At 40.2% G+C, this 27,529-nt stretch overlaps 1 protein-coding gene across 1 annotated transcript; it reads right to left on the minus strand.

Annotated features, from left to right (window-relative positions):
• Positions 1 to 26,658, minus strand: ANKRD22 (ankyrin repeat domain 22). Its single transcript, XM_060766836.2, has 6 exons — positions 26,450 to 26,658; positions 10,063 to 10,254; positions 7,163 to 7,270; positions 3,771 to 3,848; positions 2,214 to 2,312; positions 1 to 432 (listed from the first exon to the last, which is right to left on the minus strand). The coding sequence occupies exons 1-6, from the start codon at positions 26,468 to 26,470 to the stop codon at positions 355 to 357; spliced, it is 576 nt and encodes a 191-aa protein (XP_060622819.2). The 5' UTR covers positions 26,471 to 26,658; the 3' UTR covers positions 1 to 354.
• Positions 26,659 to 27,529: the final 871 nt, after the last annotated feature.

Consider the following 27,529-nt stretch of genomic DNA (forward strand, 5'->3'; position numbering starts at 1 on the left):
ACTCTTTGTGACAAATTGAAATGACGTACTATACAAAAGATTACTTTATTTCTAAAATTGCTCTGCTTTTACAGATAAGGCATAACAAATAAATACTCTTACAGAATCATGTGTTGGGAGGGGAAATGGCAATGAAAATCATTAGCACATCCTACTATTCACAAAAGTGAACATGTTATTTGAGTCACATCCCATCAGTGATCAGTATAGAGTAGCATAATAAATGCTATATGTCTGTGTTGTATAGATATGCCATCAACTCTAGACATGAGCTCACATTAAAATGGGAATGCAAGCACACTTATTACTGTGAATTGTGTAGTAGCCCTAGCCATGTCAACACCCCACTACAGTCTAGGATTTCTTCTTTAAGATGGACTCTATGTCGGTAAACTTCAATCTTCTTGCTATGTCCAATGGAGTTTCTTCTTCCTGAAAAAAAAATCAAATGGTAAAACTTATTGAAGAAAATAATACTGAAAAAGAATGAGTGACACATTTGACTGGGGGTAGTTTGTTAAATAGATTCACCCAACTTTCATTTCACAATATTTCTGGGTGTGTAAAACACTCCATAAAAGAAATAAATGTATTTGACATGGTTCAATTGTGAATTATATAGGAAAATGTGCACAAGTAGTTGGTAAGTGCATGCACTCAAAAATGCATACATTTGGTGGAAAATTCATAAATCCAGAGGTATTTTTGTTTGTTAGGAGAAAAGCTCACACTGATTTCCACTGTGCTATCATGAAGTCAATATACAATAACAAAGAAGGAACTAATTTTGATAATTATTTATCTTTTAAATTCATATCCTACTTTTCTTCCAATTTGGAACCAAGATGGCTCACAATATTAGATTCACTGTTCACTAGCATGGATTTGGGGGGGGGGGGGGGGGTGATGAAGGAGAGTAATAATATCTTCTTTAACATTAGTTGCTCAATAATCTATATATATAATAAAAGTCAGTGTTTGTATGTATGTATGGGTATGTATGTATGTATGTATGTATGTGGGTATGTGGCAGCTTTCTGATTGGCTCCCACTTCTACAGGCCGCTGCGACCTGCATGGGTGACGGACCTGAACTAAACTTGGCACACATAACCCCCATGACCCCCTTTACGTTGTGGTGTGGTTTGGGGGAGGATGGACAATGGATGATGGGATTTGCAGTCCTTTCAAACACTTCAGTTCCCACAGACCACTGTGGCAACCAATAAAGTCCGATAAAGACCAAACTTGGCACACAGAGCCTGCATGACCCACTCTACATCCTACTGCAGTTTGGAGGAGGGTGGACCATGGATGATGGGACTTGAAGTACCTCCACACACTTCCCGAGACTGCTGCAATCCTCATTCAATGACTGATCAAGACCAAACTTGGCACACAGAGCCCTCATGACCCATTCTACATCCTGGTGCAGTTTGGAGGAGGATGGACCATGGGTGATGGGACTTGAAGTACCTCCACTCACTTCGCGAGACCGTTGCGACACTCATCCAATGACTAATCAAAACCAAATTTGACACACAGAGCCCCCATGACCCACTCAACATCCTGGTGCAGTGTGGAAGAGGATGAACCATGGATGATGGGACTTGACGTACCTTCACCCACTTCCCGAGACTGCTGCGACCCTCATGCAATGACTCATCAAGACCAAACTTGGCACACAGAGCCCCCATGACCCACTCTACATCCTGCTGCAGCTTGGAGAAGGGTGGACCATGGATGATGGGACTTGAAGTACCTTCACTCACTTTCCGAGATCGCTGCAACACTAATCCAATGACTGATCAAGACCAAACTTGGCACACAGAGCCCCGATGAGCTAATCTACATCCTGGTACAGTTTGAAGGATGGATGGACCACAGATGATGGGGCTTGAAGTACCTTCACTAACTTCCTGAGACCACTGCAAGTCACATAAATAACTCATAAAGACCAACCTTGGCACATAATGCCTTCCTCAAATAATCTAGGCATCATAAGGAAGAAAGAATAAATTAATACATTTATTCCAAAGGATACTGCTTGATGCTACAAACGTCTCAAAAGCCATCCTGTGGTATTTTGCTTTGTTAAACCATCTAGTTTGCTCATATTGTAAAAGGGTTTAGATATTTTATGGTCAAGATTTAAGTGATATATCAGTTTATCAGAGTTATAATTGTATCACTTTAAAGCTGTATCTATATTACCTTATCCTTTATGGATAGATCAGCTCCTGCTTCAACTAGTAAAGGAATGATGGACTGGTTCTTCATTTCACATGCATAATGCAGGGCTGTTCTTCCTGACTAGAAAGAACAAGAACATACACTGTTAAGTTTCAACACATTTACAATAATTTAGTTTGCTTTATAAAAATTAATTGAGTGGTTTCTTCAAATTTTTCAGAATAGGCCAAGGTACATTCAAACGGTAGTGATGTTTTAAAGTAGGGTTGTTGCTAGGCTTGTGCATGGATCCGTTTTAGCCATTTTCCTTCCGCCAATCCGACTTCTTCGACTTGCTCTGATGGCCTTAACAGCAAGGACCCTGCCATCACAGTTTCCCATCCATAATGGGACAATATGGCAGCTAATCATGGCTCCTCCTCACACTGGGTTTTCCTGTAAGCCCTGTCTGCTGGGCCAATTGGAGTAGAAGATTTTCCAATGAATAAGCCACCAGAATGTCAGGATATATGAATATGTGTTGTGGCTGAGATGTTCTGTGATGATGAGGATGATGGGATTCAGATTCCTGGCTCTTTTTCTGTACCTCCTGGCTCTTTTTCTGTGCCTCAGATCTCTGGGCCTGCGGCTCCCACAGACAGCACAGACAGTGCAGAGTCAACATCAACACAGCAGTTCCTAAGTGAAAGGAATTTTAATGAAGGAGTTAGCGAACAGGTGGGGAGGCATTCGCCTTCTTCCCACGCTGATACTAAAAGTACTGAAAGCCTTGACAGTGACCTGACCCGGCAGGCTCGTCTTGATCTCCGGGTCAGGCGGAGTTTTCACCTGGCCGGCAGATGAGAGGCCAGCTCGGTGAAAGGTCATTGCAATGATTTCATGTAATGTTTTCATGTTAGAAAGGTATTTAGGCTTCTTGCAAACCAAGGGAAAGTGTCAGTTCAATGTAGCTTATTACCTGAAAGCTTCATGGAATAATCTTAGCCTGGAAAGCAGTACGCTTGGGACTTCTTGCATTGTGATTCATGGGGCAGTTGTTTCATTGCTTATACCTGGGACTCTGGTTTGAACTTTGCCAATAGGATTGTGTCTCCTGCTTTTAGATCTGAAGATCTTTGGAAGTATATTCTACATTTAACCTTAATCTTTGGAACTTTGCAATACTTATTCTTTATTTTGACTTGGATTTTTTCCTCAATAAAGTATAAAACTACAGCTCTTGTGTGGTGGTGTTTGGAAGCAAGGTGAAGCTTACTCTGAATTGCAACAATATGTATGATATACAGCAAAGAAGAAGGCATTCATTTTTGCAGTCAAGGTTTATATTCCAGATCGCTGCATGATTTCACTTTCCAGGTGAGATTATACATTGTCAAAAGTAGCAGTAGATTCCTACAGTATTATACAGTAAAAGTTGTGAAAGCCATTGCATCTCGTTAATGATCCTTTAAATGTGCACCTTTCCAAACAGAAGATACATTAAGAAAAGGGTTTAATTCAGCAATGCAAATACCTTTCTGAAGCAGAAGACAGTAAAGTCTAGAAAATGGCAGAAGCTGTGCATTAAGGTCCACTTACATCATCAATAGCATTAACGTCTACACCGGCTCTAAGCAACAGCTTGATGAGGTTTTCATTCTGCTTACTTCTCGATACCTGGATATCAGATTGAGAGAGAAATGGAAGATTTTCAGGAAGACCATTTCTACTAGTTTCTTCATAGAGACAGCCTAACACATGTGACATTATTTCAGCACTTTGTGGGGAAGGAGACACTTCTTTTTTTGATATTCACAATTTTTTCCAGCATTGGATTTTTCTAGGGCAAAAGGCACTTGCTTCAAGAATCTGATCTTCAGTCCTCAGTCCTTTTACAGAGGGAAAATCCTGGTATCTCATTTGTGTATAATCAGCTTTTATTTCATTGATTTCTATCTAATATAGTCAAAAGTATGTTCAAAAGTATGTTCACCATCATGTACAAAAATTCTTATATTGAAGATGCTTCTACGCACTATTTCCAAATACATTTATGTGAGTTAAAAGGAGCCCCCAGTGGCACAGTGGGTTAAACTGATGAGTTGCTGAACTTGCTAACCAAAAGGTTGGTGGTTCGAATCTAGGGAGCGGGGTGAGCTTCTGCTGTTACCCCCAGCTCCTGCTAACCTAGCACTTTGAAAACATGCAAATATGAGTAGATCAAAAGGTACCACTACAGTGGGAAGGTAACAGCACTCCATGCAGTCATTTCAGACACATGACCTTGGAGGCATCTATGGACAATGCCAGCTCTTAGGCTTAGAAATAGAGATGAGCACCATCCCCCAGGGTTGACCTATTCAATTTTTTGTATAAAATTTTATCGTGATATATGAAAAAAAACACCAATATATATATTTTGGGATTCAACAATCAAAATACAAGTAATATTTCCCCTGTCCCACCACCTCCCCATTCCCATCTTGGAACGACTACCCACGACTTCTGACACCACACCATATGGAACTAGCATCTAACAAAAGTCTGTCCTTATCATTACACTAATAAATCCCCCATTCAGCTATTTCAAAATTTATTTTTGTCTGCGTTTTTTTTAAAAAATACCCAAAGGCCAGTCTCCATTTTCAAGCAAATAATTCTTTGTTTCCTCCCCGTATGCCTTTGGAGATCATGACCATTTGGATATACTCTATTACTTTTCTTCTCCAATCCTTAATAAGTAATTCTCCCCCCCCCCCCCCTTCCAAAATTTTGCTATAATGATTCTCACTGCCACATAATAGGTATGGGAAATCCATGATTCTAAATGGTTCTAAAGTACTTACAAAACTAGAGGGCGCTGGTGCTTTGCTTCTATAGTGTTGTTAAAGTTCTGTTGGTGAAAATTTCAGAACTTTCAAAATTTCGTAATGAATGGCAGTTCCTAATTCGTTCTGTCATAAAAATTGCCAATGGAAGGTTTTGTTAGAGTTCTGAAATTTTCACCACCATAACTTTAGCAACACTATAGAAGCAAAGCACCAGCACCCTCTAGTTTTGTAAGTACTTTAGAATAATTTATAACCATTGATTGCCCATGCCTACCACATAACTGTATTGGAAAATTTCTACATCTGCTTCTATTCAAATTTAGTTCAACTCGCTCCCACATAAGACGCTGTAGCACTCTTCCAAGATAGCGGCAGCTCTTGATATCCATCAGAAGCCACAAGCTGTAACTGAATTGCTTATTTGTGAGAATGAGACAATGGGGAAAATCCACAAGAGCCTCAAGAAGGTTTATGGGGATTACACTGTCTATTACAGTGCTGTTAGTTGCTGGGCTCACAGATTATCTGGTGAAACGGACCATACCAATATTCAGGATGCTCCACAAAGCGGCAGACTACACACCTGCACAAACAACTGGCAATGTGGAGCACATGAACAGCATGGATAAAGCTGATAGACATGTAACTGTTAAATAAATGTCACCCCAATTTAGCACTGGGGAAGCAAGTGTGTGCAGACTTCTGAAACAGTTGCACTTGAAGATAGTCTGCAGAAGTGGGCCAGAGCTGCTAAACAATGGCTCAGATGAGCTGATCCAGAGATTTACTATACAGGATGTTGAAAGGGATGGGATTATGTGGAAAAGTGATATTTTTTTCTTAAAGCATATATCAAAGTACTGTACAGATAGCAAAGATGTAGAATAATATTTCCAATTCACCATGGAAAAAGAAAATGAAGGAAGACTGCCTTTTCTAGATGTCCTAGTCACCTGTAAACCAGATCAACAATTGGGTCACACAGTTTACAGAAAACCCACACACAGAGATAGATACCTACATAAAACTCCAACCATCACCCAAGTCAAAAAAAAGAAGCACCATTAAAGCCTTGGCAGACCGTGCAAAAAGAATCTGCGAACCCCACCTCATCCAAGATGAACTGAACCACCTAAACTGGGCTCTACAGTCCAATGGACACTCCATCTCAGACATCAGAAGAGCTGCAAGACTGAGAACAAGCCACAAGAGTAAAGACGAAGATCCACCAAGAGGAAAAGTGAAGGGAACCACTGACCACATAGGGAAGCTGATGAGGAGACACAACATACAAACCATCTACAGATCCACCAAGAAAATCCAACAAATGCTATGTCCAGCAAAGGAAAAGAGGGATCCTCTCACCTCTGCAGGAGTCTACCGTATACCATGCAGCTGTGGACAAGTCTACATAGGGACCACCAAACGCAGCATTGCCCAAACACGAATCAAGGAACATGAAAGGCACTGCAGACTACTTCAACCAGGGAAGTCAGCCACAGCAGAGCACCTGATGAACCAACCTGGACACAGCATATTATTTGAGAACACAGAAATGCTGGACCAATCTCACAACCACCATGTCAGACTACACAGAGAAGCCATTGAGATCCACAAGCATGTGGACAATTTCAACAGAAAGGAGGAAACCATGAAAATGAACAAAATCTGGCTACCAATATTAAAAAAAACTCTAAAATTACAACAGCAAAACAACAGAGAGTAAACAATCAGGCACATCTAATCACCTCTCAACAAAAGATTCCCCCAGACACTGCCAAGCCATCAAATGCTAATTAAGGTGGTCAGTTGAAACATTCACACCTAGCTCCAGCAGACAAGAGTCCTTTGTCCCACCCTGGTCATTCCACAGATATATAAACCCATTTTCTTACTTCCAACAGACCTCACTACCTCTGAGGATGCTTGCCATAGATGCAGGCGAAACGTCAGGAGAAAATGCCTCGAGAACATGGCCATATAACCCAGAACAACCTACAACAACCCAATAATATTTGGATTTTTTAAAAATGTGCAATACTTTTGGAGTGACCCTCCAAAATTCAAACTTTTTCTGGTCCCAAGCCTTTTTGATAAGGGATAGGAATACTCTACTTATACAAATAGGAAGTATTCATGTTTGTTTTTCAGAGAGCTTACCATGAGGAGATATCCAATAAGCATAACAGGCATTAAGATGATAATGAGCAAGTAATCAATGAAGCCAAACCGTTTTTTGACAGCATAATGCAAACACGTTCGTTCTTTCTAAAAGGGAATAAAAGAACAGTTTTTAATTTCATTATTTAACATACAAAACAAACAGAAATAATTTATACAGATTTTCACCATTTTCCCAAAGCAGAATGTGGTCATTGGGGTCTTCTGTGAGACTGCTTGGCTCCTGTTTAGTTCTGTATAATAAACCAAAAAGCAGTACCAAGGGCATTTCCAGACAGGCATTTATCCCGGGAACATCCACACACACCCCAGAAAGCACTTGATTTCTGGGGTAGGTGTCCAAATGTTCTCCCGAAACTTCCCATAGAAAAGATGTGCCAGGAGAGCTCCAGCAGCCCTCTAATGGAGGCCGGGTAAGTTCTTTTGTTTTTTGCAGGGCTTTGGGGGGCTTTTGGGGAGGGAGTTGGTGTTCTCGCAGTTTACCAGGATAATTTAGCACAGGAAACTGTGGGACTGCTGTCTGGACCCACTACTTCTGCAGTCCAAACACCAGAAGTAGTGGGTTTATCCCATGTTTTCCAAGAAGGCATGGAATAAACCCACTAAGAAATTAATTCACCACAAACCAGGGTTTTCTGGTTTGTGGTGAATTTATTAATTTGAGTTTATCCAGGATGTCATCTGGAAAGCCCCCTTTTAATTGCTGTAACTCCTGCATTAAAGGGGCTGTCTGGATGCGCCCCAAGAGTCTTGAGAAAGGCAACAGTTCTGGAGAGGCTAAAAATGATGAGATGTTGCTTTATTTACACATATCAGCATCAGAGACATTAGTTGCATTACTATCTGCACAATATCATATGTATGCTGCTTGATCTATCAGGAAGAACCAAACAACTGGGGCATTTTCCCCACATTAGCAATCAACCAATTCCTCTCTAAATTCATTTTTAAAATGTAAAGGGGACTGTCTTCTCTAAACACCTTGTAAAACTACAAATCCCATGATTTCATAGCACTGGGCCATGACAGTTAAAGTGGTGTCAAACTGCAGTGTGGATGCCCCCCTAGACTCTAGAGTAGAACTCAATCTTCCTTCATCATGTATCACATACCTTCAGATATTTTATTATTTTAACAGTTTTTAAGCGTTTTAAGTGTTTCATGGAGTTTTAATTGACTGATTGTTAATTCTATTTTAATATTTGTATACTGTGGATTTTAAATTGCACTATCTTTTAATTTTTGTGAGTGACTTTTGAATCTCAATTAAAAGAGAAAAGTGAGATACGAATAGGAGGAGGAGGCGGCTATCATCACTCAAATCTCTTCTTTGCCAAGATAAACATAATCAGTTCCTACAATCATTCCTCATAGGGCTTGATTTCTAAACCTCATTTTAGTCATCCTTCTCTGGAAACATACCAAATTGTCATTATGCTTCTTGAAATGTTATGTCAAACTGGACATTGTAGCTAAGTGAGACTTGGCCAAAACAAAATAGAGTGATTCCACTATATCCTCCTGCTATACTTTGTTGATGAAGCCTAGAACTGCACTGGCATGTTTTGGCACTGTTAACTTTTTTAGTAAGACCTTTCCAGACAGGGCTTTATCCCAGGAGCAGGCATGTAGCCGGGGGGGGGGGAGGAGGCTTGAGGGGCTAATGGGGTAATGATACAAAAGGTTTGCTAGGGTAGACCCTCTTTCACTCAGACTCAGCCCCCTCCCCCCCCCAAGCAAACTCAGCCCCTCCCGAATCAAAATCTTGGCTACGGGCCTGCCCAGGAGCATCCGTGTCTAAAAAATGCAGATATTCCTGGGCCCCTGTCCACACACACCCTAGAAAGTGCACACTTTCTGATGTGGGTGTACAGCTGTTCTTCCAGGACTGGCCTGGGAGAACACCTGAAGACTCTACCCCATCCCCAAAAACCCTAAGAACTCCTTTTAAAAATAAAAGTACTTATCTAGCCTCCATTGGAGAGCTGCAGCAGCTCTCCTGGCATGTAGAAATTGTGCACCAAGAGAATGGGGGGGGGGGGAGAAAAAATCACTCCTCTCCCCCCTTTCTCCTGGCACGTCATTTCTACACACCAGGAGAGCTGCTGCAGCTCTCCAATGGAGGCTGGGTAAGTACTTTTATTTTTAAAAGGGGGTTTAGGGCTTTTGGGGAGGGGATTGGGATTGCCACAGTTTTCTGGACTAATTTAGCCCAGAAAACTGGGAATGGTGTCTAGACTGGACTGGAAGTAATAGATTTATCCCGCACCTTCCAAGAAGGCTCAGAATAAGCCCACTATCAAATTAATGCACCATAAACGAGTATATAAAATTCAAGTAGATAGGTCTTGTAGATTTTTTAAAAATGTTGTTTATAAAAAAATTGAAAATTCCCCCAAAATCCATGGATAAGTGAAACATTCTGAAACTTGATGGGCAAAGAATGGTAAATGTGTTCTACCATTGTAGCAAGTTTCACCCCAATACTTTTAAAAAGGAGGGAGATAGGAGCCCCTGAAGTTCCCCCAATAGTAATGATTGCATTAATGTGCATGCACAATTACTACAACGAAATTTTGTTAGTCTCATTATAATAATGACTGTTTTTACTAATTAAATGTTAGAAACATTTTAGAAACAAAGCACCAGCAATCCCCAGTTTTTTAAGTACTTTTGAACCATTTTTAATGGATTGCCTACTAGCTACAAATCCGTCAAAGAACGACACTCTTTGGCTCATATTTTATTAGGTGGACTTTGTTAAAAGCTTTACTTTTGTGAGCAAATGCTTCCTCTTCCCTGCTATGTACAAATCATATTCTGAATTTAGTAACATAGAAGAAGATTGTCTCATCTCTATGGTTGCTGTTTCTCCTCACCTTATTTCTGATGTTGACGTCTGCATTCATTTTTAGAAGGTAACTCACTATTCTGTTATGCCCCTGTTTGCAAGCACAAATTAATGGTGTATCTCCACCAAAACTGTCCTGGATGTTCAGATTATTGATGTCTTCTTCCAGCAGAAGTTGGACTTCATTCAAATCATTACGATAAGCTGCATGACAAATGGGCTGAGGATAAAAAGAGAAGTAATGAAGTATGTGTTAATGAAGTTCTCTGGATGTAACAAATTATCCAAATAGTCATAGATTTGCATCAGTAGTCGGCCAATTCCTTTTCAGAGAGTTCTCAATTTTCAGAAACCTGTTCACTGCTTCACCACTTCACACTGCTTATTATCCTCCATAAATATGCAGTACTTTTGAACCTGCCTCAATGCATAGCGAGTTCAGTAGAGCTCTGGGAACAATCAAATTAAAATTTTACTACTATTTGGAAGCTGTTCCTGTCACTCATCCATCAGTCAACTGGCCCATGTGAGAAAATATTGAAAGAGAATGTATATGTATCTTCATGTTGCCTGTCCATGTATGGCAGTGGTTCTCAATCTGTGGGTCCCCAGATGTTTTGGCCTTCAACTCCCAGAAATCCTAACAGCTGGTAAACTGGCTGGGATTTCTAGGAGTTGTAAGCCAAAACATCTGGGGACCCACAGGTTGAGAATCACTAATATATAGAAACCTCATGAATTTCATTGGGTTTTCTTAGCAATGGATCTTCAGAGATGGTTTTGATAGTTAACCTACTGCATCTAGTATTCCTTGGTGGTCTCTCATCCAAATACTAACTAAGTAGGGCTGACCTAGTTTAGCTTCAAAACTCAGATAGGATCTGTTGCGTTTAGAATGCACTCCTATTTATAAATATTTTCACTCTTGAGAAAATGACCAGAGTACAGTGCATGCAGGCCTGTAGCGAGGGGGGGGGGGTTAGGGGTTCAACCCTCCCCCCCCCCGAAATGTTTCAGATTTTTTTTAAAAAAACCTGGTTTACTCATGAATTTTAACTGGTTAACCAAATCCCCATGCTAAGTCTATGAGATGCAAAAAATTAAGAGTCCCTCCAGAACTGCAAGCACTATCTCAATCAAATATTGACAATTTATTCACACTGTCATTACTTGCAGCAATAGCTGATGTAGTGAAGCAACCAAGTTGGGTGTGTGTGTGTTGAATGCTCTCATTAAGGAGGCCAGACTTGGTGGAGGTAGTTGACAGGGGTGGAGCTGCAGGCTATTGAAGGCTGCTCTGCCCCCGCTGTGCTCTTTGCTTCAGTGCGAGCTAGGAGTCAGGTTTCAACCCCCCTCCCGCGAAATTTTCAAACCCCCTCCCCCCACCAAATTTCAACCCCTCCCGAATTTTTTTCTGGCTACGGCCCTGAGTGCATGTACAAATATCAACATTTTTGTTAATATTCTAAAATTTAGCAGTGGTTCAATTGTGCTTGGGACTTATTGTACAATGGAGAGAGATGAATCAAATAACACTATGTAACAATAAAAAAATAAAAATCTGTTTTGAAAGTGTTATTTCCTGTTTAATTGTGCAGTACTTGTTATACTCCTGAAATTCCATTTTTGTGCTTGCCATTTCAAACCTTTCAATGTGCCATTTTTAACTTTTCATATGCCATTTTAACTGTTTTTGCAGTTTAATAAACTTTTCCCATGTTTTAATGATAGAATCAATTAGAAAATGATGTTTATAACCCAGGAACAAAAACTGTGTTACATAGTGCAATCCAAGGCTGAAACTACACTTTTCCATATACACATATGATGCCATATTTATATGGGATATATTCCAAGACTTTGGGGGACCAAAAACACACTATAGAATTGTTGGAAATGACAATCTTCTTCAAGTCTTCTCTAGTAATGTTTATCTGTGATCTTGTTGCTTGCTGTTTCCTGTATGTATGTTCTGGTACGCAGCTTCCTTTACTCTATGGTTTCTGGGAAGTTATAAAAGGGGCTGCAGTCAATATGATCACTACAGACCTCGGATCACACGCTTGCTGTTTTGCTGCAAGAGATGCCCTGGCCAGATGGCACAGAGAATTATCTCAAACTGGACTGATACGTTTTATACCTGTATATGCTGTGGAACACATGAAGGTTGTGAGTAAACCAAATATGTTTTTACCAAAGTTTACTTAATTTGTGTCACTTGTGTGCACGATATAAAACAAGTTGTTTTATAGGAGTGTGTGTGTGTGTGTGTGGCACTGAAAAGTACTTCTGAAGCACTGCTAATTTTTATGCACTGACAAAATATCTGTTTTTCTAACAAATAAGAGATAACAGGTTACTTAGTCTAACAACTGAAACCATTGCCTTGCATAATTACATCTAGCTGTATGCCACAAGAGAAGATTATGTTACAGTAAGTCATAACAGGCGCTCCATGCAGTCATGCCGGCCACATGACCTTGGAGGTGTCTACGGACAACGCTGGCTCTTCGGCTTAGAAATGGAGATGAGCACCACACCCCAGAGTCAGACATGACTGGACTTAATGTCAGGGGACTACCTTTACCTTTTTAAGTCATAACAGGATCAAGTGTGTGTGTTAAAGAAAACCTTATGCTGTTAATTATTATGTGCAGCTGCTAATGTAGGTCAACTAGTAAGTGTGGCTCACACCCGGTGAGGTTTAACTGTATAGTTTTTAGAATACAATTCAGCTTTTGCTCTGAGGAGCCTTTGCTCAGGCATTTTATTCAGCCATTTCTACTGCTCTCTCATTTGGATGAAGATGAAGAAGCCTTATTGTGTATTGCTTACAAAGACTATGTAAGTTTGTTGCACTGTTTGTAACTCTTGCAATCCAGAGCAGGGAACGAGGCCCTAAGATAACTATCCACCACACTTGGCTGTGAAAAACAATCCTTTTTTATTGAAGAAAAATGGTTACAAAATAAAGGAAAAATGCAAGTCAAAAGCCACAGCAAAATCAGCAAACATGAATTTAAATGGACAAAGCAAAACCAAAAGCCTCACTGTGAAATACTGGAACCTGTTAGCAATCCACTAACCGTACTTGATATCCTAGAAATCTTCCCAAACTATGGCCAGGGAACCGGGAGAACTGCCAAGGTCTTCATCAATTCTGAAACGATGCCTGAACTGAGACAGTCAGCCCGGCGTAAGGCAATTAAAATTCAAGAATTGGTTCCGTGAACCGCCCTTCTTTTTTGAAGCCAATGTTTTTAATTCTTGAATTCAGGAGGATCGACGCAAACTGAGTGATTTACTTCTGTCTTCCCAAATTTGGCCCCTTCTGTTGTCATTACAGTTAACAGGAGCAGAAGGGAGGGAAAGTTCAAGGTCTCCCTCTGAAACATTCTCATGAACACTGGTACTTTCATTTTCCAAATCTACAGAAGTTCCTTCCTCACTAATTTCAGGAACATTGGCATTTTCCAAACCTACAGCAGTTTCTTCCTCACTAATTTCAGGAGCATTGGAATCAAAAGGTACATTTCCACTAGCATCAGTAAATATACTTTCATTAGCATCAGGAGGAACAAACAGAGAATCAGGTTCAAGTTCAAACTCAGGCTGAACCCCAACAGTAACAATGCAAGTTTATGTTTTAACTCTGCTGATAAGAATAAAGTTTTTCTGTTTTTTCCTCTTGCTTGGATGCAATTTTATTGTGTCTTCTGCATAGTTTTTAGAATACAATTCAGCTTTTGCTCTGAGGAGCCTTTGCTCAGGCATTTTGTTCAGCCATTTCTACTGCTCTCTCATTTGGATGAAGATGAAGAAGCCTTATTGTGTATGGCTTACAAAGACTATGTAAGTTTGTTGCATTGTTGTTTGTAACTCTTGCAATCCAGAGCAAGAGAGCAGTACGTGTGAAAAAGATCTTGGAGTCCTCGTGGACAACAAGTTAAACATGAGCCAACAATGTGATGTGGCGGCAAAAAAAGCCAATGGGATTTTGGCCTGCATCAATAGGAGCATAGTGTCTAGATCTAAGTAATGCTACCCCTCTATTCTGTTTTGGTTAGACCACATCTGGAATATTGTGTCCAATTCTGGGCACCACAATTCAAGAGAGATATTGACAAGCTGGAATGTGTCCAGAGGAGGGCGACTAAAATGATCAAGGGTCTGGAGAACAAGCCCTATGAGGAGCGGCTTAGGGAACTGGGCATGTTTAGCCTGAAGAAGAGAAGGCTGAGAGGAGATATGATAGCCATGTATAAATATGTGAGAGGAAGCCACAGGGAGGAGGGAGCAAGCTTGTTTTCTGCTTCCTTGGAGACTAGGACGCGGAACAATGGCTTCAAACTACAAGAGAGGAGATTCCATCTGAACATTAGGAAGAACTTCCTGACTGTGAGAGCCATTCAGCAGTGGAACTCTCTGCCCCAGAGCGTGGTGGGGGCTCCTTCTTTGGAAGCTTTTAAGCAGAGGCTGGATGGCCATCTGTCAGGGGTGATTTGAATGCAATATTCCTGCTTCTTGGCAGGGGGTTGGACTGGATGGCCCATGAGGTCTCTTCCAACTCTTTGATTCTATGATTCTATGATTGGACTTGACTGAAAATGCTTAGAGCAACAGGTTATACTCTAAAGGGTTTTTGCCTTTTCTCTGAAATGTCATGCTTTTCTTAAAAAGTTATGATCTCCAAAAGGTGTTTTCCAAAAAGAATAGCTGTGGAAGACTTAGACAGGCTCACAAACACTTTGTGGGGATGGGGAAGTATTTGGGTGGGGATGAATCAGTGAAATTGTGCATATCCAGTCTGATGGTAAGGGGGTCATACTCTATGTTTGTAGATATACACAAATATGAAAATATGAATTAATCGCATATCTTGGGTGCTTTAGAGACACCAATTTCTGTCTTATTTTATTTATAGAACCAGACCTCCTTATGTATAAAGTCAAAACAGAAGAGGGGAACTATTAAGAATGCATTTGCAGTTTAAATCCACTAGGTGGTGCTAGTAGATTAGTTGAAGTCTAAAACCTATGTTGTCTCAGCTGATTGTGGGATTTCAAAAACAAAGTGTCAGGTCACAGTCCCACAAACTGTTGGAAGGGCTGGATTATAATTTGAATTCCTATGCACACTGCATATATCTTATTTGTAGTGCAAAAAAAAAACCCCACTTAAAAACAATACAATAATTAAAATGAAGAACAATTTTAACAAATATAAAATTAGTATTTCAATGGAAAGTGTGGGTCTGCTTCTGGCTGATGAGATAAGGTTGTTGTGTGTTTTCAAGTCGTTTCAGACTTAGGTTGACCCTGAGCGAGGGCCGGGAAAATGACCTTGGAGGGCCGTATCTGGCCCTCAGGCCTTCGTTTGAGGACCCCTAGCCTAACCATTACACTAGTCTGGCACTTTTCTTCTTGATATATTGGATAGAGATTGCCCGTTCTCTCCCCTTCACCGTCATTTAGCTGAAGAAGAACTGTTTAGTTTTCATAAATATTATTGAAGCTTGTGTGTTCCAATGAATCCGCAGGCATAACCACCAGAGTCATGCACTCCCGGGGGGGGGGGGGGGGGCAGCAGGGGAGGTTCAAGTCTGAGCAAAATCTGAAGACCTCAACAGCAGATCAGGCAGAAGATAACATGGTAAATGTTACAACAGGCTGTGAAAGCAGAAGAAGGCTGCAACAGACTGAGAAGCCACCATCATTGTGTATACCATGCCACTGGTTGGGACTCTCACTTTGTGAAGACTCTGCATTGATCAACCTCCACACATTAAAAAACTTACGCACAGGCTTGGAAGGCCATCATACTCTGACAACAAGGGATTGCCTAAGTAAGTAAGCTCTAGCAGTCGGTAGATGGCACTCAGGAGCCATACAGTATTTTTTACTGCAGCATGGCATTTACAGCAGAGTGAATATGAATTATTGTATCTGCAAGATAATTAGTGAAAGGAACATGACAGGTGCAGAGGTTCTAGCTGTATTTCCCTATTAAGAAGATCACTTTCCACAAAGCTCTCCTAGCTTATACACCAAAGTTGTAAACTCGAGTCAAGCTTTAAATATCTGTGTAGAGTAAATGCAGGAGGAGGAAGAAATGCATTATTCTCTCACACATGCACATACTTTTTGATAGGAAATATTTCTTCTTCCTCCAGCCTGTCTTTCTCTATCTGATTTAGTCATACACCCAACAAAATGTATGCAAGTTCCCCATTAATGCCTGGGAGTTCCCCATTAATGCCTGGGAGATAATGTGATGTCATGGACATTTAGTGTAAGATGTTGTTTAATTTAGTATATATACAAGGTCCCCCTCGATGGACTGTCACCTTGTTGTGGTGAGGGGCTTGCGTGCTCCAATGAACCTGCGGGCACAACGACTGGAGTCATGCACTCCCAAAAGTGGCTGTGGGGGAGGTTACAGACCAAGCACAGTCCGAAGACACAAAGACCTCAATGGCTGAGCAGGCTGAGGATAACATGGTACATGTTACAATGGCTGTGAAGGTGGAAGCAGGCTGCAACAGACTGAGAAGCCATGGTCGTCGTGTTAACTACACCACCAGTGGAACCTCACTCTGTGAAGACTGTGTGTTGATCAGTTGTGTACTGACCTCCACACATTAAAAAAATTCACGCACAGACATCTTCCAAGAAAAATAAAAACAAACCAACAAAAGTCCCATGGTGGGGGCAGGACTGTGAAATCTGGAAGCTCCTAGTCACAGACTGGCACATGGGTGGTGGATACGGACTCAGTTGTTCTACCTCAAGGTCTGAGGCAGTTGAGTAGTTTGGCAGCTGTATCCACGGCTGAGCAGCCCTTTTGAGGATCCACTCTGCTCACCCCATACAGGGAAAGGGCTAGAAAAGGTGCCCTAAACATAGTCTGCCTCTCTTATCCCTGACTGGACTGCTGCGTTCAGTGGGGTCACCACCCTGCGGCCAAAAAAGAAAGCTCCAAGAAAAATGAAGGGAACAAAATCAACCTCTGTACATGGCCTTCATTGACCTTGCAAAGGCATTTGACACAGTGAATCGCAGCGCTCTCTGGACCATCCTCCAAAAAATCGGGTGCCCTAACAAATTTGTGAACATCCTGTGGCTCCTCCATTATGATGGCAACAGTCTTGGACAGCAATGGCTCCCAAAGTGACTCATTTAAGGTGGAATCAGGTATCAAACAGGGATGTGTTATTGCCCCAACCTTATTTTTCATCTTCATCACTATGATATTTCATCTTGTTGATGGGAAGCTTCCCACCGGAGTGGAAATCATCTATTGGACAGATGGGAAGCTATTTAACCTCAGTAGACTAAAAGCCAAAATCAAGGTTATAACAACATCTGTTATAGAACTCCAATATGCTGATGACAACGACATCTGTGCACATTCAGAAGAAGACCTACAAGCCACCCTAAACACCTTCGCAGAAGCATACGAGAAGCTCGACCTGTCATTGAACATTGAGAAAACCAAAATGCTCTTCTATCAATCACCGGCCAATCCCTCTCCAATGCCAGAAATACAGCTTCATGGTGTAACATTAGAAAATGTTGACCATTTCCGGTACCTTGGCAGCCACCTCTCCACAAAAGTCAACATTGACACTGAAATATAACACTGCCTGAGCTCTGCGAGTGCAGCATTTTTCCAAATGAAGCAGAGAGTTTGAGGACCGCGACATCCGTAGTGATACCAAGGTACTGTTAGAGAGAAAGAGAGAAATGTGCCAAGAGGTGCGTCAAGCCAACCCTGACCGGGCATTGGTTTCCACCTGGAAACCAATGCCCTCACTGCAGGAGAAGATACAGATCAAGAATAGGGCTCCACAGTCATCTACGGACCCTCTGCCAATACATTGATCTTGGAAGACATTCCTACTCAGACAACGAGGGATCGCCTAAGTAAGTAAGATATATAAGGTGTTTCTTAAAGATGGGCCTAATTTGAACTTCTTGTATCTCTGCAACCTCGAACCTCCCATAAATGAAAGACTTACCACTTGAAAGGATGGGGCATAGAGTTTCAAATGATTGCCACTCGATGCGTCTCCCAGCACACAAATAGCCTGTAGCCTCAGTCATTTGCAAGATGTCAACCCCTCGCAACAAAAGCCCTAATGAGATATTATTTATTTGTAGGGTTATTTTTTAAAGATTTGTTTCTGGCTCAAAATGGTTAGCAAAACTTGATAACTCGCTAAGCTGTTTGTAACTTTGGGTGTAATAGTAACATTTTTTCATTGTGAAATACACTGCTTTGAAGTTAGGTGCGGCATTTTGAACTACCCTATATATTAAGGTAATTTGGTTATGTGTGCATTACGTATTAGAGGTAATAAGGTAAGCAGTTGTGGAAGGGGGTAAAGGAATGGGAATGTTGAGGGTGATTGGTGATTGGTGGAATGTTTGAGATGATTTGAATAGGGTTGATGAATGACAGGTGGAATGAACTGATCGAATCAGAGAAAAGAAGGAAGGAGTAAATGAAAGATTAGCATTCAGGGAGCCAGACATTCAGGTTTAAGAATTAATGAGTGGTGCGTAAAAGTCCAAATTAAACAGAGGTGGAATGTGAGAGAGTATTACCTGTACAGGCAGTCCCTGAGTTACAAACATCTGATTTTCAAACCACTCGTAGTTATAAACGAGGGTGAGACAACAGGAAATGAGAGAAATCTGCCTCTTGGAAGGGAAATTTACTCCTGAAAGAGTTATAAGTGTCTCCAGTGAAGTTTTATCACCAATCCTGATTTCTACAACAAGCCAGTTTTTCAAAATCCAATTATCACAGGGACAGAAAGTGAAATGAAATCTTCTGAACAGGGGCACAGGCACCAAAACAAACTCCACAGGGGTGTTAACCATTCCCTATATTATCAAAACCTGTGTGTGTGTAGCTGGAGGTATACTTGAAAATGTACCTCCTCCAACTTACATGCAAATTCGGCTTAAGGAAAAACCTAGAGAACCCATTTTGGTTGCAACTTGTGGACTGCCTCTATTTGAGATATATATATATATATATATATATATATATATATATATATATTAGGCCTGGGTAACAACGCAAAAATTTGTTTCTAAAATCGATTTGTATTTGGGGTTTTTTTTTGTTTCGATATTTAAAATAATTACAAAATTTTCCTTTTAAAAAGTTCGATATTTACGAAATTTCGTAAATGGTAAAAAATTAACGAATCGATTTCCGAAACAATAACGAATCGATTCGTTAATGGCGGACGCAACCGCGAAATACGCTAAAAAACCTCCAAAAACTTCTGAAGCTTCCCTCTCCCTCTTCTTGACTGTTGGTGTGATATTATAATTTTTTTTCACTAATTAAACCATAAAACTGGCCCAGACATGCGGAAATAATAACGAAACGACCTCAGAACAATAACGAAACGAATACAATAACGAAATACGAAGCATTTACAAAACGTGTTTAAAAATTCGTTTTTTTTAATGATTGCTCCAGAATGGTTCGTTATTGTTTTGTAACTGGAAAAATTAACGAATTATTAATGAATTACGAATTAACGAAACGAAACCGCCCAGGCCTAATATATATATATATATATATATATATATACACATACATACATACATACACACACATACACACACACACATACATACACACACACACACACATGCATACACGCTACTTGAGGGGGTTCACAAGGCAACAATTCAATGCCAACAGCATCATAAAAATATTAATTGAGCTATTATCTTATATTCCACCCCTACTAATAAATATCGTTTTGATATTTATATGCTTTTGGTCTCCACAAATACTATATATTTCAAAGCTTGGATTCAGACATCAATACAGTGGGTGGTGTTTGAAGGGAAATATAAATTGCAGACACCTTACTGTCTACTCAGGAATCTGTATAATGACCATGTAGCAACAGTAAATACAGACCCCTGAACAACAGACTGGTTCAAGATTGGGAAAGGAGTACTGCAGGGCTGTCTACTCTCATCCAACCTATTTAACTTGTATGCAGAACACACATCATGCAATGTGTGGCGCTTGATGAATCCAAGGCTAGAGTTAAAATTGCTGGAAGAAACATTAACAACTTTATATATGAAGATGATACCATTTTGATGGCTGAAAGAAAGGAGGAGCTGAGGAGTCTTCTAACCAAGGTGAAAGAAGAAAGTGCAAAAGCTGGGTTGCAGTTAAACATAAAAAAATCAAGACTATGGCAACCAGACTGATTGATAACTGGCAAACTGAGGGGAAAAACGTGAAGGCCGTGATAGACTTTGTATTTCTATGTGCAAAGATTACTGCAGATGCAGACTGCAGCCAGGAAATTAGAAGACGCTTACTTCTTGGGAAGAGAGCAATGATCAATCTCGATAAAATAGTGAAGAGTAGAGACACCACACTGGCCACAAAGATCCGGATAGTCAAAGCAACCTATGGATGTGAGAGCTGGATGGTAAGGAAGGCTGAGCAAAGGAAGATAGGTGGTTTTTGAACTGGGGTGTTGGAGAAAAATTCTGAGAGTGCCTTGGGCTGCAAGAAGATAAAACCAGTCCATGTTCCAGAAAATAATGCCCAACTGCTCATTGAAGGGAAGGATATTAGAGGCAAAGATGAAGTACTTTGACCACATAATGAGGAGACAGGAAAGCTTGGAGGAGACGAAGACGCTAGGAAAAATGGAAGGAAAAAGGAAGAGGGGGCCGACCAAGGACAAGATGGATGGATAGTATCCTTGAAGTGACTGGCTTGACTCTGAAGGAGTTGGGGGTGGTGACAGCCAACAGGGAGCTCTGGCATGGGCTGCTCCATGAGGTCACGAAGAGTTGGAAGTGACTGAGAAAATAAACAACAACAATATTTCACAAGGGTATCTAGTAGGTCTCTACAATAATTAGCCATCAAGATAAGAGGACTTTACTTTGGTGGGAGAGATGAGGGTAGGGGATCACCCTCTTTCTTATAGCTAATGGCAAACTCTGGAAAATATATGGTAAACCATCACAAGTGATTAGTCAGTGAAAGAGGACATATGTGCATTATTCTATTTAATATGGAGTCAGGTCCTGCTTTTCTCCAAAGTTGGTAGATGACAAAATTAAATCACCAAGGTAATGAATTCAAGGAATTTGCATCAGAGACAGTGAGAATTTTGCAAGATGAGGTGGCTAAGTATTAAATGTAGCAGACATCATTTGCCATGTTTTAGACAAAAAGTCCACAATCAACTACCTATGTGGTAGGAGGATTTTTCAGTACACATTAATATCTAGCAATAGGATTTATGTCTGAATTCAAAATCTAAACTAGAGTGTGAGGAGGAAGGCCAACCAACAAAGAGCTTTCAGAAAACCATCCAGCTCCATGGCTGGATGGTTTCCTGAAAGTCGGTCAGCTGTCTGAAAGTTGGCCAGCTGAACTTCTCTTGACCCTTGAAAACAGGGCCGTAGCCATAGCCGGGGGGGGGGGGGGCGGTAAAAGTTCAACCCTGTCCTGAAATGTGTCAGAAACCTGGTTTACTCATAAATTGGTTAACCAGTTAAAATTCGTGAGTAAACCAGGTTTGGGGGGAGGGGGGGTTGAACCCCTTGGGGAGGGGGCTTGAATCCTTAAACATCCCGACCCCCACCACCACCACCACCCCGCTACGGCCATGTTTGAAGGGATCACAAAGTCATAACAGCCTCTTCTTCACAGTTATTGATGTTTCTTGCATATCTAAATCTATGCTTTTTCCTCTTACATTGAATGCCTTTTTAAACTCCCTACCCTATCTACACTGGCATATGAAATCCAGATTTTCTGCTTTGAATTAGATTATATAGCAGTGTAGACTCATATAATCTAATTCAAAGCAAGAAATTTGGGTTTTATATGGCAGTGCAGAAAGAGCAGAGGCTGGATCTACACTGCCCTCTATTCCAGGATCTTATCTCAGATTATCTGTGGTGTAGAAGGGACCATATTTGCAGGGAATGTTGGTCAGTCCTTAGGCTTCACTTAAAATATAAGGTTACAATGAATTTTATCTACGTTTTCATACCATCTTTCAACAGAAATGGGAGAATCAAACAGACAACATCGAGGCAAGATTACCAAGTCAGAGGCTGAAATGGAATGCAGTCCAGCAAGTTTGTAGGCTCATTTGTGTGCAAATACAACAGACCTGTCTTCTTCCTACTCACTTTTTAAAAAGTGTTCACCTTTTCTCAAGTTCAGAATATATATATTTTTTCAATAGAAGAACAGATCTTTCCTCCTTGAACAGTATAACACCCTAGAAATAGAGTCACCAATAAGTTATTATCTAAATTTTAAAATAAATAAAATGTAATGTTTGTTTGTAGGATTAACATAACTGAAAAATCACTGGACGAATTGACACCAAATTTGGACACAGGACACCTATCAGGCCAACGAGTGACCATCACTCATAAAAACACTGAAAAACACAACAGAAGAGACTTAAAAAACAAAACAAAACCCACATATATACACATACACAATATATACACACAAATATAGGCATATATATACACACACAAAACACATATACACAGACTGGGCCACAGCAACGCGTGGCAGGGGACGGCTAGTTTTAAAATAAATTTATTCACTTGGGACTTGGAACAAATGTTAAAGGCTGTATTTGCTCTTAAGACTTCCTACTTTGGATCCAGTCCTATCAGTGTTCAAACCACCTGAGTTCAGAATCAAAGTGGCTATTTTCAAATTGATGGAGATAACTTTGTGCAGAGCTGAACAACTGTTAAAATACACAATTAACAGATACAATAGAGCAGGTGTCCTCAAACTAACGCCCGGGGGCCGGATACGGCCCTGCAAGGTCATTTACCCAGCTCTTGCTCAGGGTCAACCTAAGTCTGAAACGACTTGAAAGCACACAACAACAACAACAACAATCTGATCTCATCAGCCAAAAGCAGGCCCACACTTCCCACTGAAATACTAATAAGTTTATATTTGTTAAAATTGTTCTTCATTTTAATTATTATGTTGTTTTAAAGTGTTTTTTTTTTTGCACTACAAATAAGATATGTGCAGTATGCATAGGAATTCATTCATGTTTTTTTCAAATTATAATCAAGCCCTCCAAGACTTTGAGGGACTGTGACCTGGCCCTCTGTTTAAAAGGTTTGAGGACCCCTGCAGTAGAGTCTTGTTTATCCAACCTTCGTTCATCCAACAGTCTGTATTATCCAATGCATCTGCCACCTGCCCAGATCCACAGCTGTTTCAATACATTGTGATGTTTTGGTGCTAAATTCATAAATGGAGTAATGACTACATAATGTTACCATGTATTGAATTGTTTTTTCTGTTGATTTGTTATAGAAAATGATGTTTTGGTCCTTAATATGTAAAATCATAACGTAATTTGATGTTTAACAGGCTTTTCCTTAATTCTTCATTATCCAACATTTTTGCTTATCCAACATTTTGCCAGCCTGGTTTTGCTAGATAAGCAAGACTACTGTATGTATTTTTCAAAATTATTTATTTAAAACCTTTATACTCCGTCCTTCTCAACCTCTGAAGAGGGACTCAGGATGGCTTCCAACATTCAACCATTCAGTGCAGACACAATATAAAACTTACCATAAAATACAACCATATACAGTTATAAATCTATATAAATAAAAATGTAAGGTTCATTTGTGGGATTAACAAAACTCAAAAACCACTGGATGAACTGAGACCAAATTTGACCACAAGACACCTACTAATCCAAGGAGTGACCATCATTCAAAAAGTGTTTTTGTCATTTGGGAGTTGTAGTTGCTGGGATTTATAGTTAACCTACAATCAAAGGGTATCCTGAACTCCACCAACAGTGGAATTGAACGAAACATGGCACACAGGACTCCCATGACCAACAGAAAACACTAGAAGTGTTTGGTGGGCATTGACCTTGAGTTTGGGAGTTGTAGTTCACCTACATCCAGAGAGCACTGTGGACTCAAACAATGATGGATCTAGACCATATGCCCAAATATGAACACAGATGGAGTTTGGGGGAAATGGACCTTGACATTTGGCAGTTGTAGTTACTGGGATTTATAGTTCACCTACAATCAAAGAGCATGCTGAATCCCACCAATGACAGAACTGGGGCAAATTCCCAAACAGAACACCCATACTTAAGGCCATTCAGTCCAGCTTCCTTCACCAAAGCAAGAAAACATAACCAAAGCCCTTCTGACAAAGCGCCATCAAGGCATAGAGATAGATAGATAGATAGATAGATAGATAGATAGATATGATTCACACACAGATATAGTATAATAGATTTGAAAGCGACTCCTAAAGAAGGACAATTATATGTTTCATGTTCCAGAGTGGGCAAACCAGACATTCTCCATATCAACACTGGCAAAGAAACATGAAATACTGTTTACCCACAAGCATAAAGAAATTGCATATATTAGAAACCAACTCTTTCTAATTACTTTAATTTCCAGATCATCAGACTAGGCTACAACAACACATAGTAGGGGACAGCTAGTATACATTAAAAACAGTTTGCCAGGTTAAAATCATCATTCAGATCAGTCCATTGTGGTCATATTGTGTTCCATAATGTGGTACACATTATGGAACATGTTTCATTATCTCATAAGACAGCTTGCAGTTCCTCAAACACAGCTTTCACTGTATGAAAGGCTCATTGATAGAAATCAGAAAAGAGAAAAGTACTCGCTCCCCAGCGAAATCAGGTCAACAACATCCCTCCTCACCTTCAGGAGGAAATTAAAAACGTGGTTATGGGACCAGGCCTTTAGGTAGCTGGCAGATAATTGACAATGGTAATAATGATAATGTTATGGAAAAGGTTTCTGATTGTGTTGTGCTCACTGAATTTGTTTCTACATAAGGCTAGACAGCCAATATTATTGCACTTTTATTAATGTGCTTTTTTACTTTAAAACTAATTTTTAAATTAATTCACTGTGATTTTATATGTAAACTGTATGTATCTCTCTACATATAAATGCTCTGTGCATAATGAGTACCTTAAAAACAAAAGAACCAATAAATGAAATCACACCAAATTTGGCAACAAAACGTCTCACTACACAAGGAGTGACCATCACTCAAAAAATTATGATTTTGTCATTTGGGAGTTGTAGTTGCTGGGATTTATAGTTCACCTATCATCAAAGAGCATTCCGAACTCCACCAATGATGGAATTGAACCAAACATGGCACACAGGCCTCCCATGACTAACAGAAAATACTAACAGCATTTGGTGGGCATTGACCTTGAGTTTGGGAGTTGTAGTTCACCTACACCCAGAGAGCACTGTGCACTCAAACAATGATGGATCTGGACCAAACTTGGCATGAATATTCCATATGCCCAAATAGGAACACAGATGGAGTTAGGGGGAAATAGACCTTGACATTTGGGAGTTGTAGTTACTGGAATTTATAGTTCACCTACAATCAAAGACCATTCTGAATGAACCCCACGAATGACAGAACTGGGGCAAACTTCCCACAATGAACCCCCATGAGCAAGAGAAAATACTTAAGGCCATCCAGTCCAACTCCCTTCAGCAGGGCAAGAAAACGTAATCAAAGCCCTCCTGACAGAGAGCCATCCAACCATAGATATAGATAGATAGATATGATTCACACACACACAGATATAGTATCATAGATTTGAAAGGGATCCCTAAAAAAAGGAAAATTATATGTTGCATGTTCCAGAGTAGGCAAACCAGACAATCTCTACATCAACACTGTCAAAGAAACATCAAGAAACATCAAGAAATCACCTCTATACCTCCGGCCATGGAAGCCTTCAACAATACATCAAGAAATACTGTTTACCCACAAGCATAAAGACATTACATATATATGAAACCAGCACTTTCTAATTACTTTATTTTTCAGATCAACAGATTGGGCCACAGCAACACGTGGCAGGGGACAGCTAGTTATTTATATGTAACGGCATTGAATTGTGCTGGATGTAGGCCACCTGAGTCGTCCCCCCCCCCCGTCCCCGTCCCCCCCCCCCCGTTGGGGGGTTGAGAAGAGCGGGGTACAAATGTTTGAAATAAATAAATAAATCTTTGCTCCTTTCTTTAACAAATATCTGGGGGTGAAGGACTGTGATTGTTATAAGTCACAATAAACCTTCAAATAGTTTCTTCTTAGTATCCATTAAAGGCACAGTGTGAAAATCTCTTGATTACTGTTCATACCCAACCTAATAAGTTACATTTAAGACATGTTTTAGATCTGGTAAAAAGATTGAATATAGGTTTTTAAAATTGAACATAGGTTTTAAAACATTTCAAGCAAGCCCATTTAATGCTTGAATATAAAAAACAGCAGTTTAGGAAATGGTTACATACCTGTGAATATAATATCCCCATAGTTTTCCTTTAGACTATCACTGGAATCCTTTCCTCCTGGTTGAAGCAGCAGGCACTTGACTTTCTATTACCCTTCAATTGGTTTAAATGATTATAACGTAAGTTGCAACGCCCCCTCTGAGCAAGAAAAAGGCTCAGGGATTTTATGCTTTCAACACGTGCACCCTACGATTGCCACAAGTGCTTTCTTAGTCAGGCACGCAAAGAACCAATTGTATTTCAGAAGCCCAACCCAGTGAGACAGAGGGGAACGTCAATTTAGTAAAGGCTCACTACTTAGTACAAGTTACAACAGAGAGAAAATTGACTCACATCATCAGTTTAGCAACATACATTAGAGGTTCCTGGGAAGGAAGCTGTCGAAACAACAGCAGGGGATGAATTAGGATTTGTCCACTTTGTAAACGGTATCTTTTCAAACAGACTGTCAATGTGAGAGAAGCTGTAAAACCAGAATTGGCAGAATCGTTGCATTGCTCTCGTATAGTTTATTGGCAGCAATAGAACATAATGCCCACAAACCGCAAAACAATTTTTAAAAAATTACATACACACCTATACACATACAACTGGCAATTATAAACCATATTGTGACTTGCAAAAGGATCCTGGGCTGCCTTTACTGCCAGGTGTTTCACTTATAACTTGACTGTATTTTCAAGTCTCAATTGACTAATGGAGGTCCCATGAATTCCATTGGGTTTTCTGAGGCAAGGAATCCTTAAAGGTGGTTTTTCCAGTTGAAACATAGCCTACAGCACTTGGAATTCCTTGGCGGTCTTCCATCCAAATACAAACAAGGGATGACTCCCATTTAGCTTCCACGATCAGACATAATCTGGTGCTTTTAAGGAATTTAAGAGCTGTATTGTCAAAGGCTGTCATGGCCAGAATCACTGGGTTGTTGTAGCAATATGGCCATGGTCTAGAGCAGGGGTCCTCAAACTTTTTAAACAGAGGGTCGGGTCACAGTCTCTCAAACTGTTATAATTTGAAAAATCTATAAAAATAAAACTGTAATGTTCATTTGTGGGATTAACATAACTCAAAAACCACTGG

The sequence above is a fragment of the Anolis sagrei genome, chromosome 3 (genome assembly GCF_037176765.1).
Source record: "Anolis sagrei isolate rAnoSag1 chromosome 3, rAnoSag1.mat, whole genome shotgun sequence".
NCBI classification, from domain to species: domain Eukaryota; kingdom Metazoa; phylum Chordata; class Lepidosauria; order Squamata; family Dactyloidae; genus Anolis; species Anolis sagrei.

Excerpts from the sequence above, each read along its gene's own strand:
- ANKRD22 (XM_060766836.2), bottom strand. The coding sequence starts at position 26,470 with ATGGGGATATTATATTCACAG. Across the intron at positions 3,849-7,162 it reads TTATTGGATATCTCCTCATG|GTATCGAGAAGTAAGCAGAA; the intron begins GTAAGCTCTCTG and ends TCTGATATCCAG. Across the intron at positions 433-2,213 it reads ATCTATCCATAAAGGATAAG|GAAGAAGAAACTCCATTGGA; the intron begins GTAATATAGATA and ends TTTTTTTTTCAG.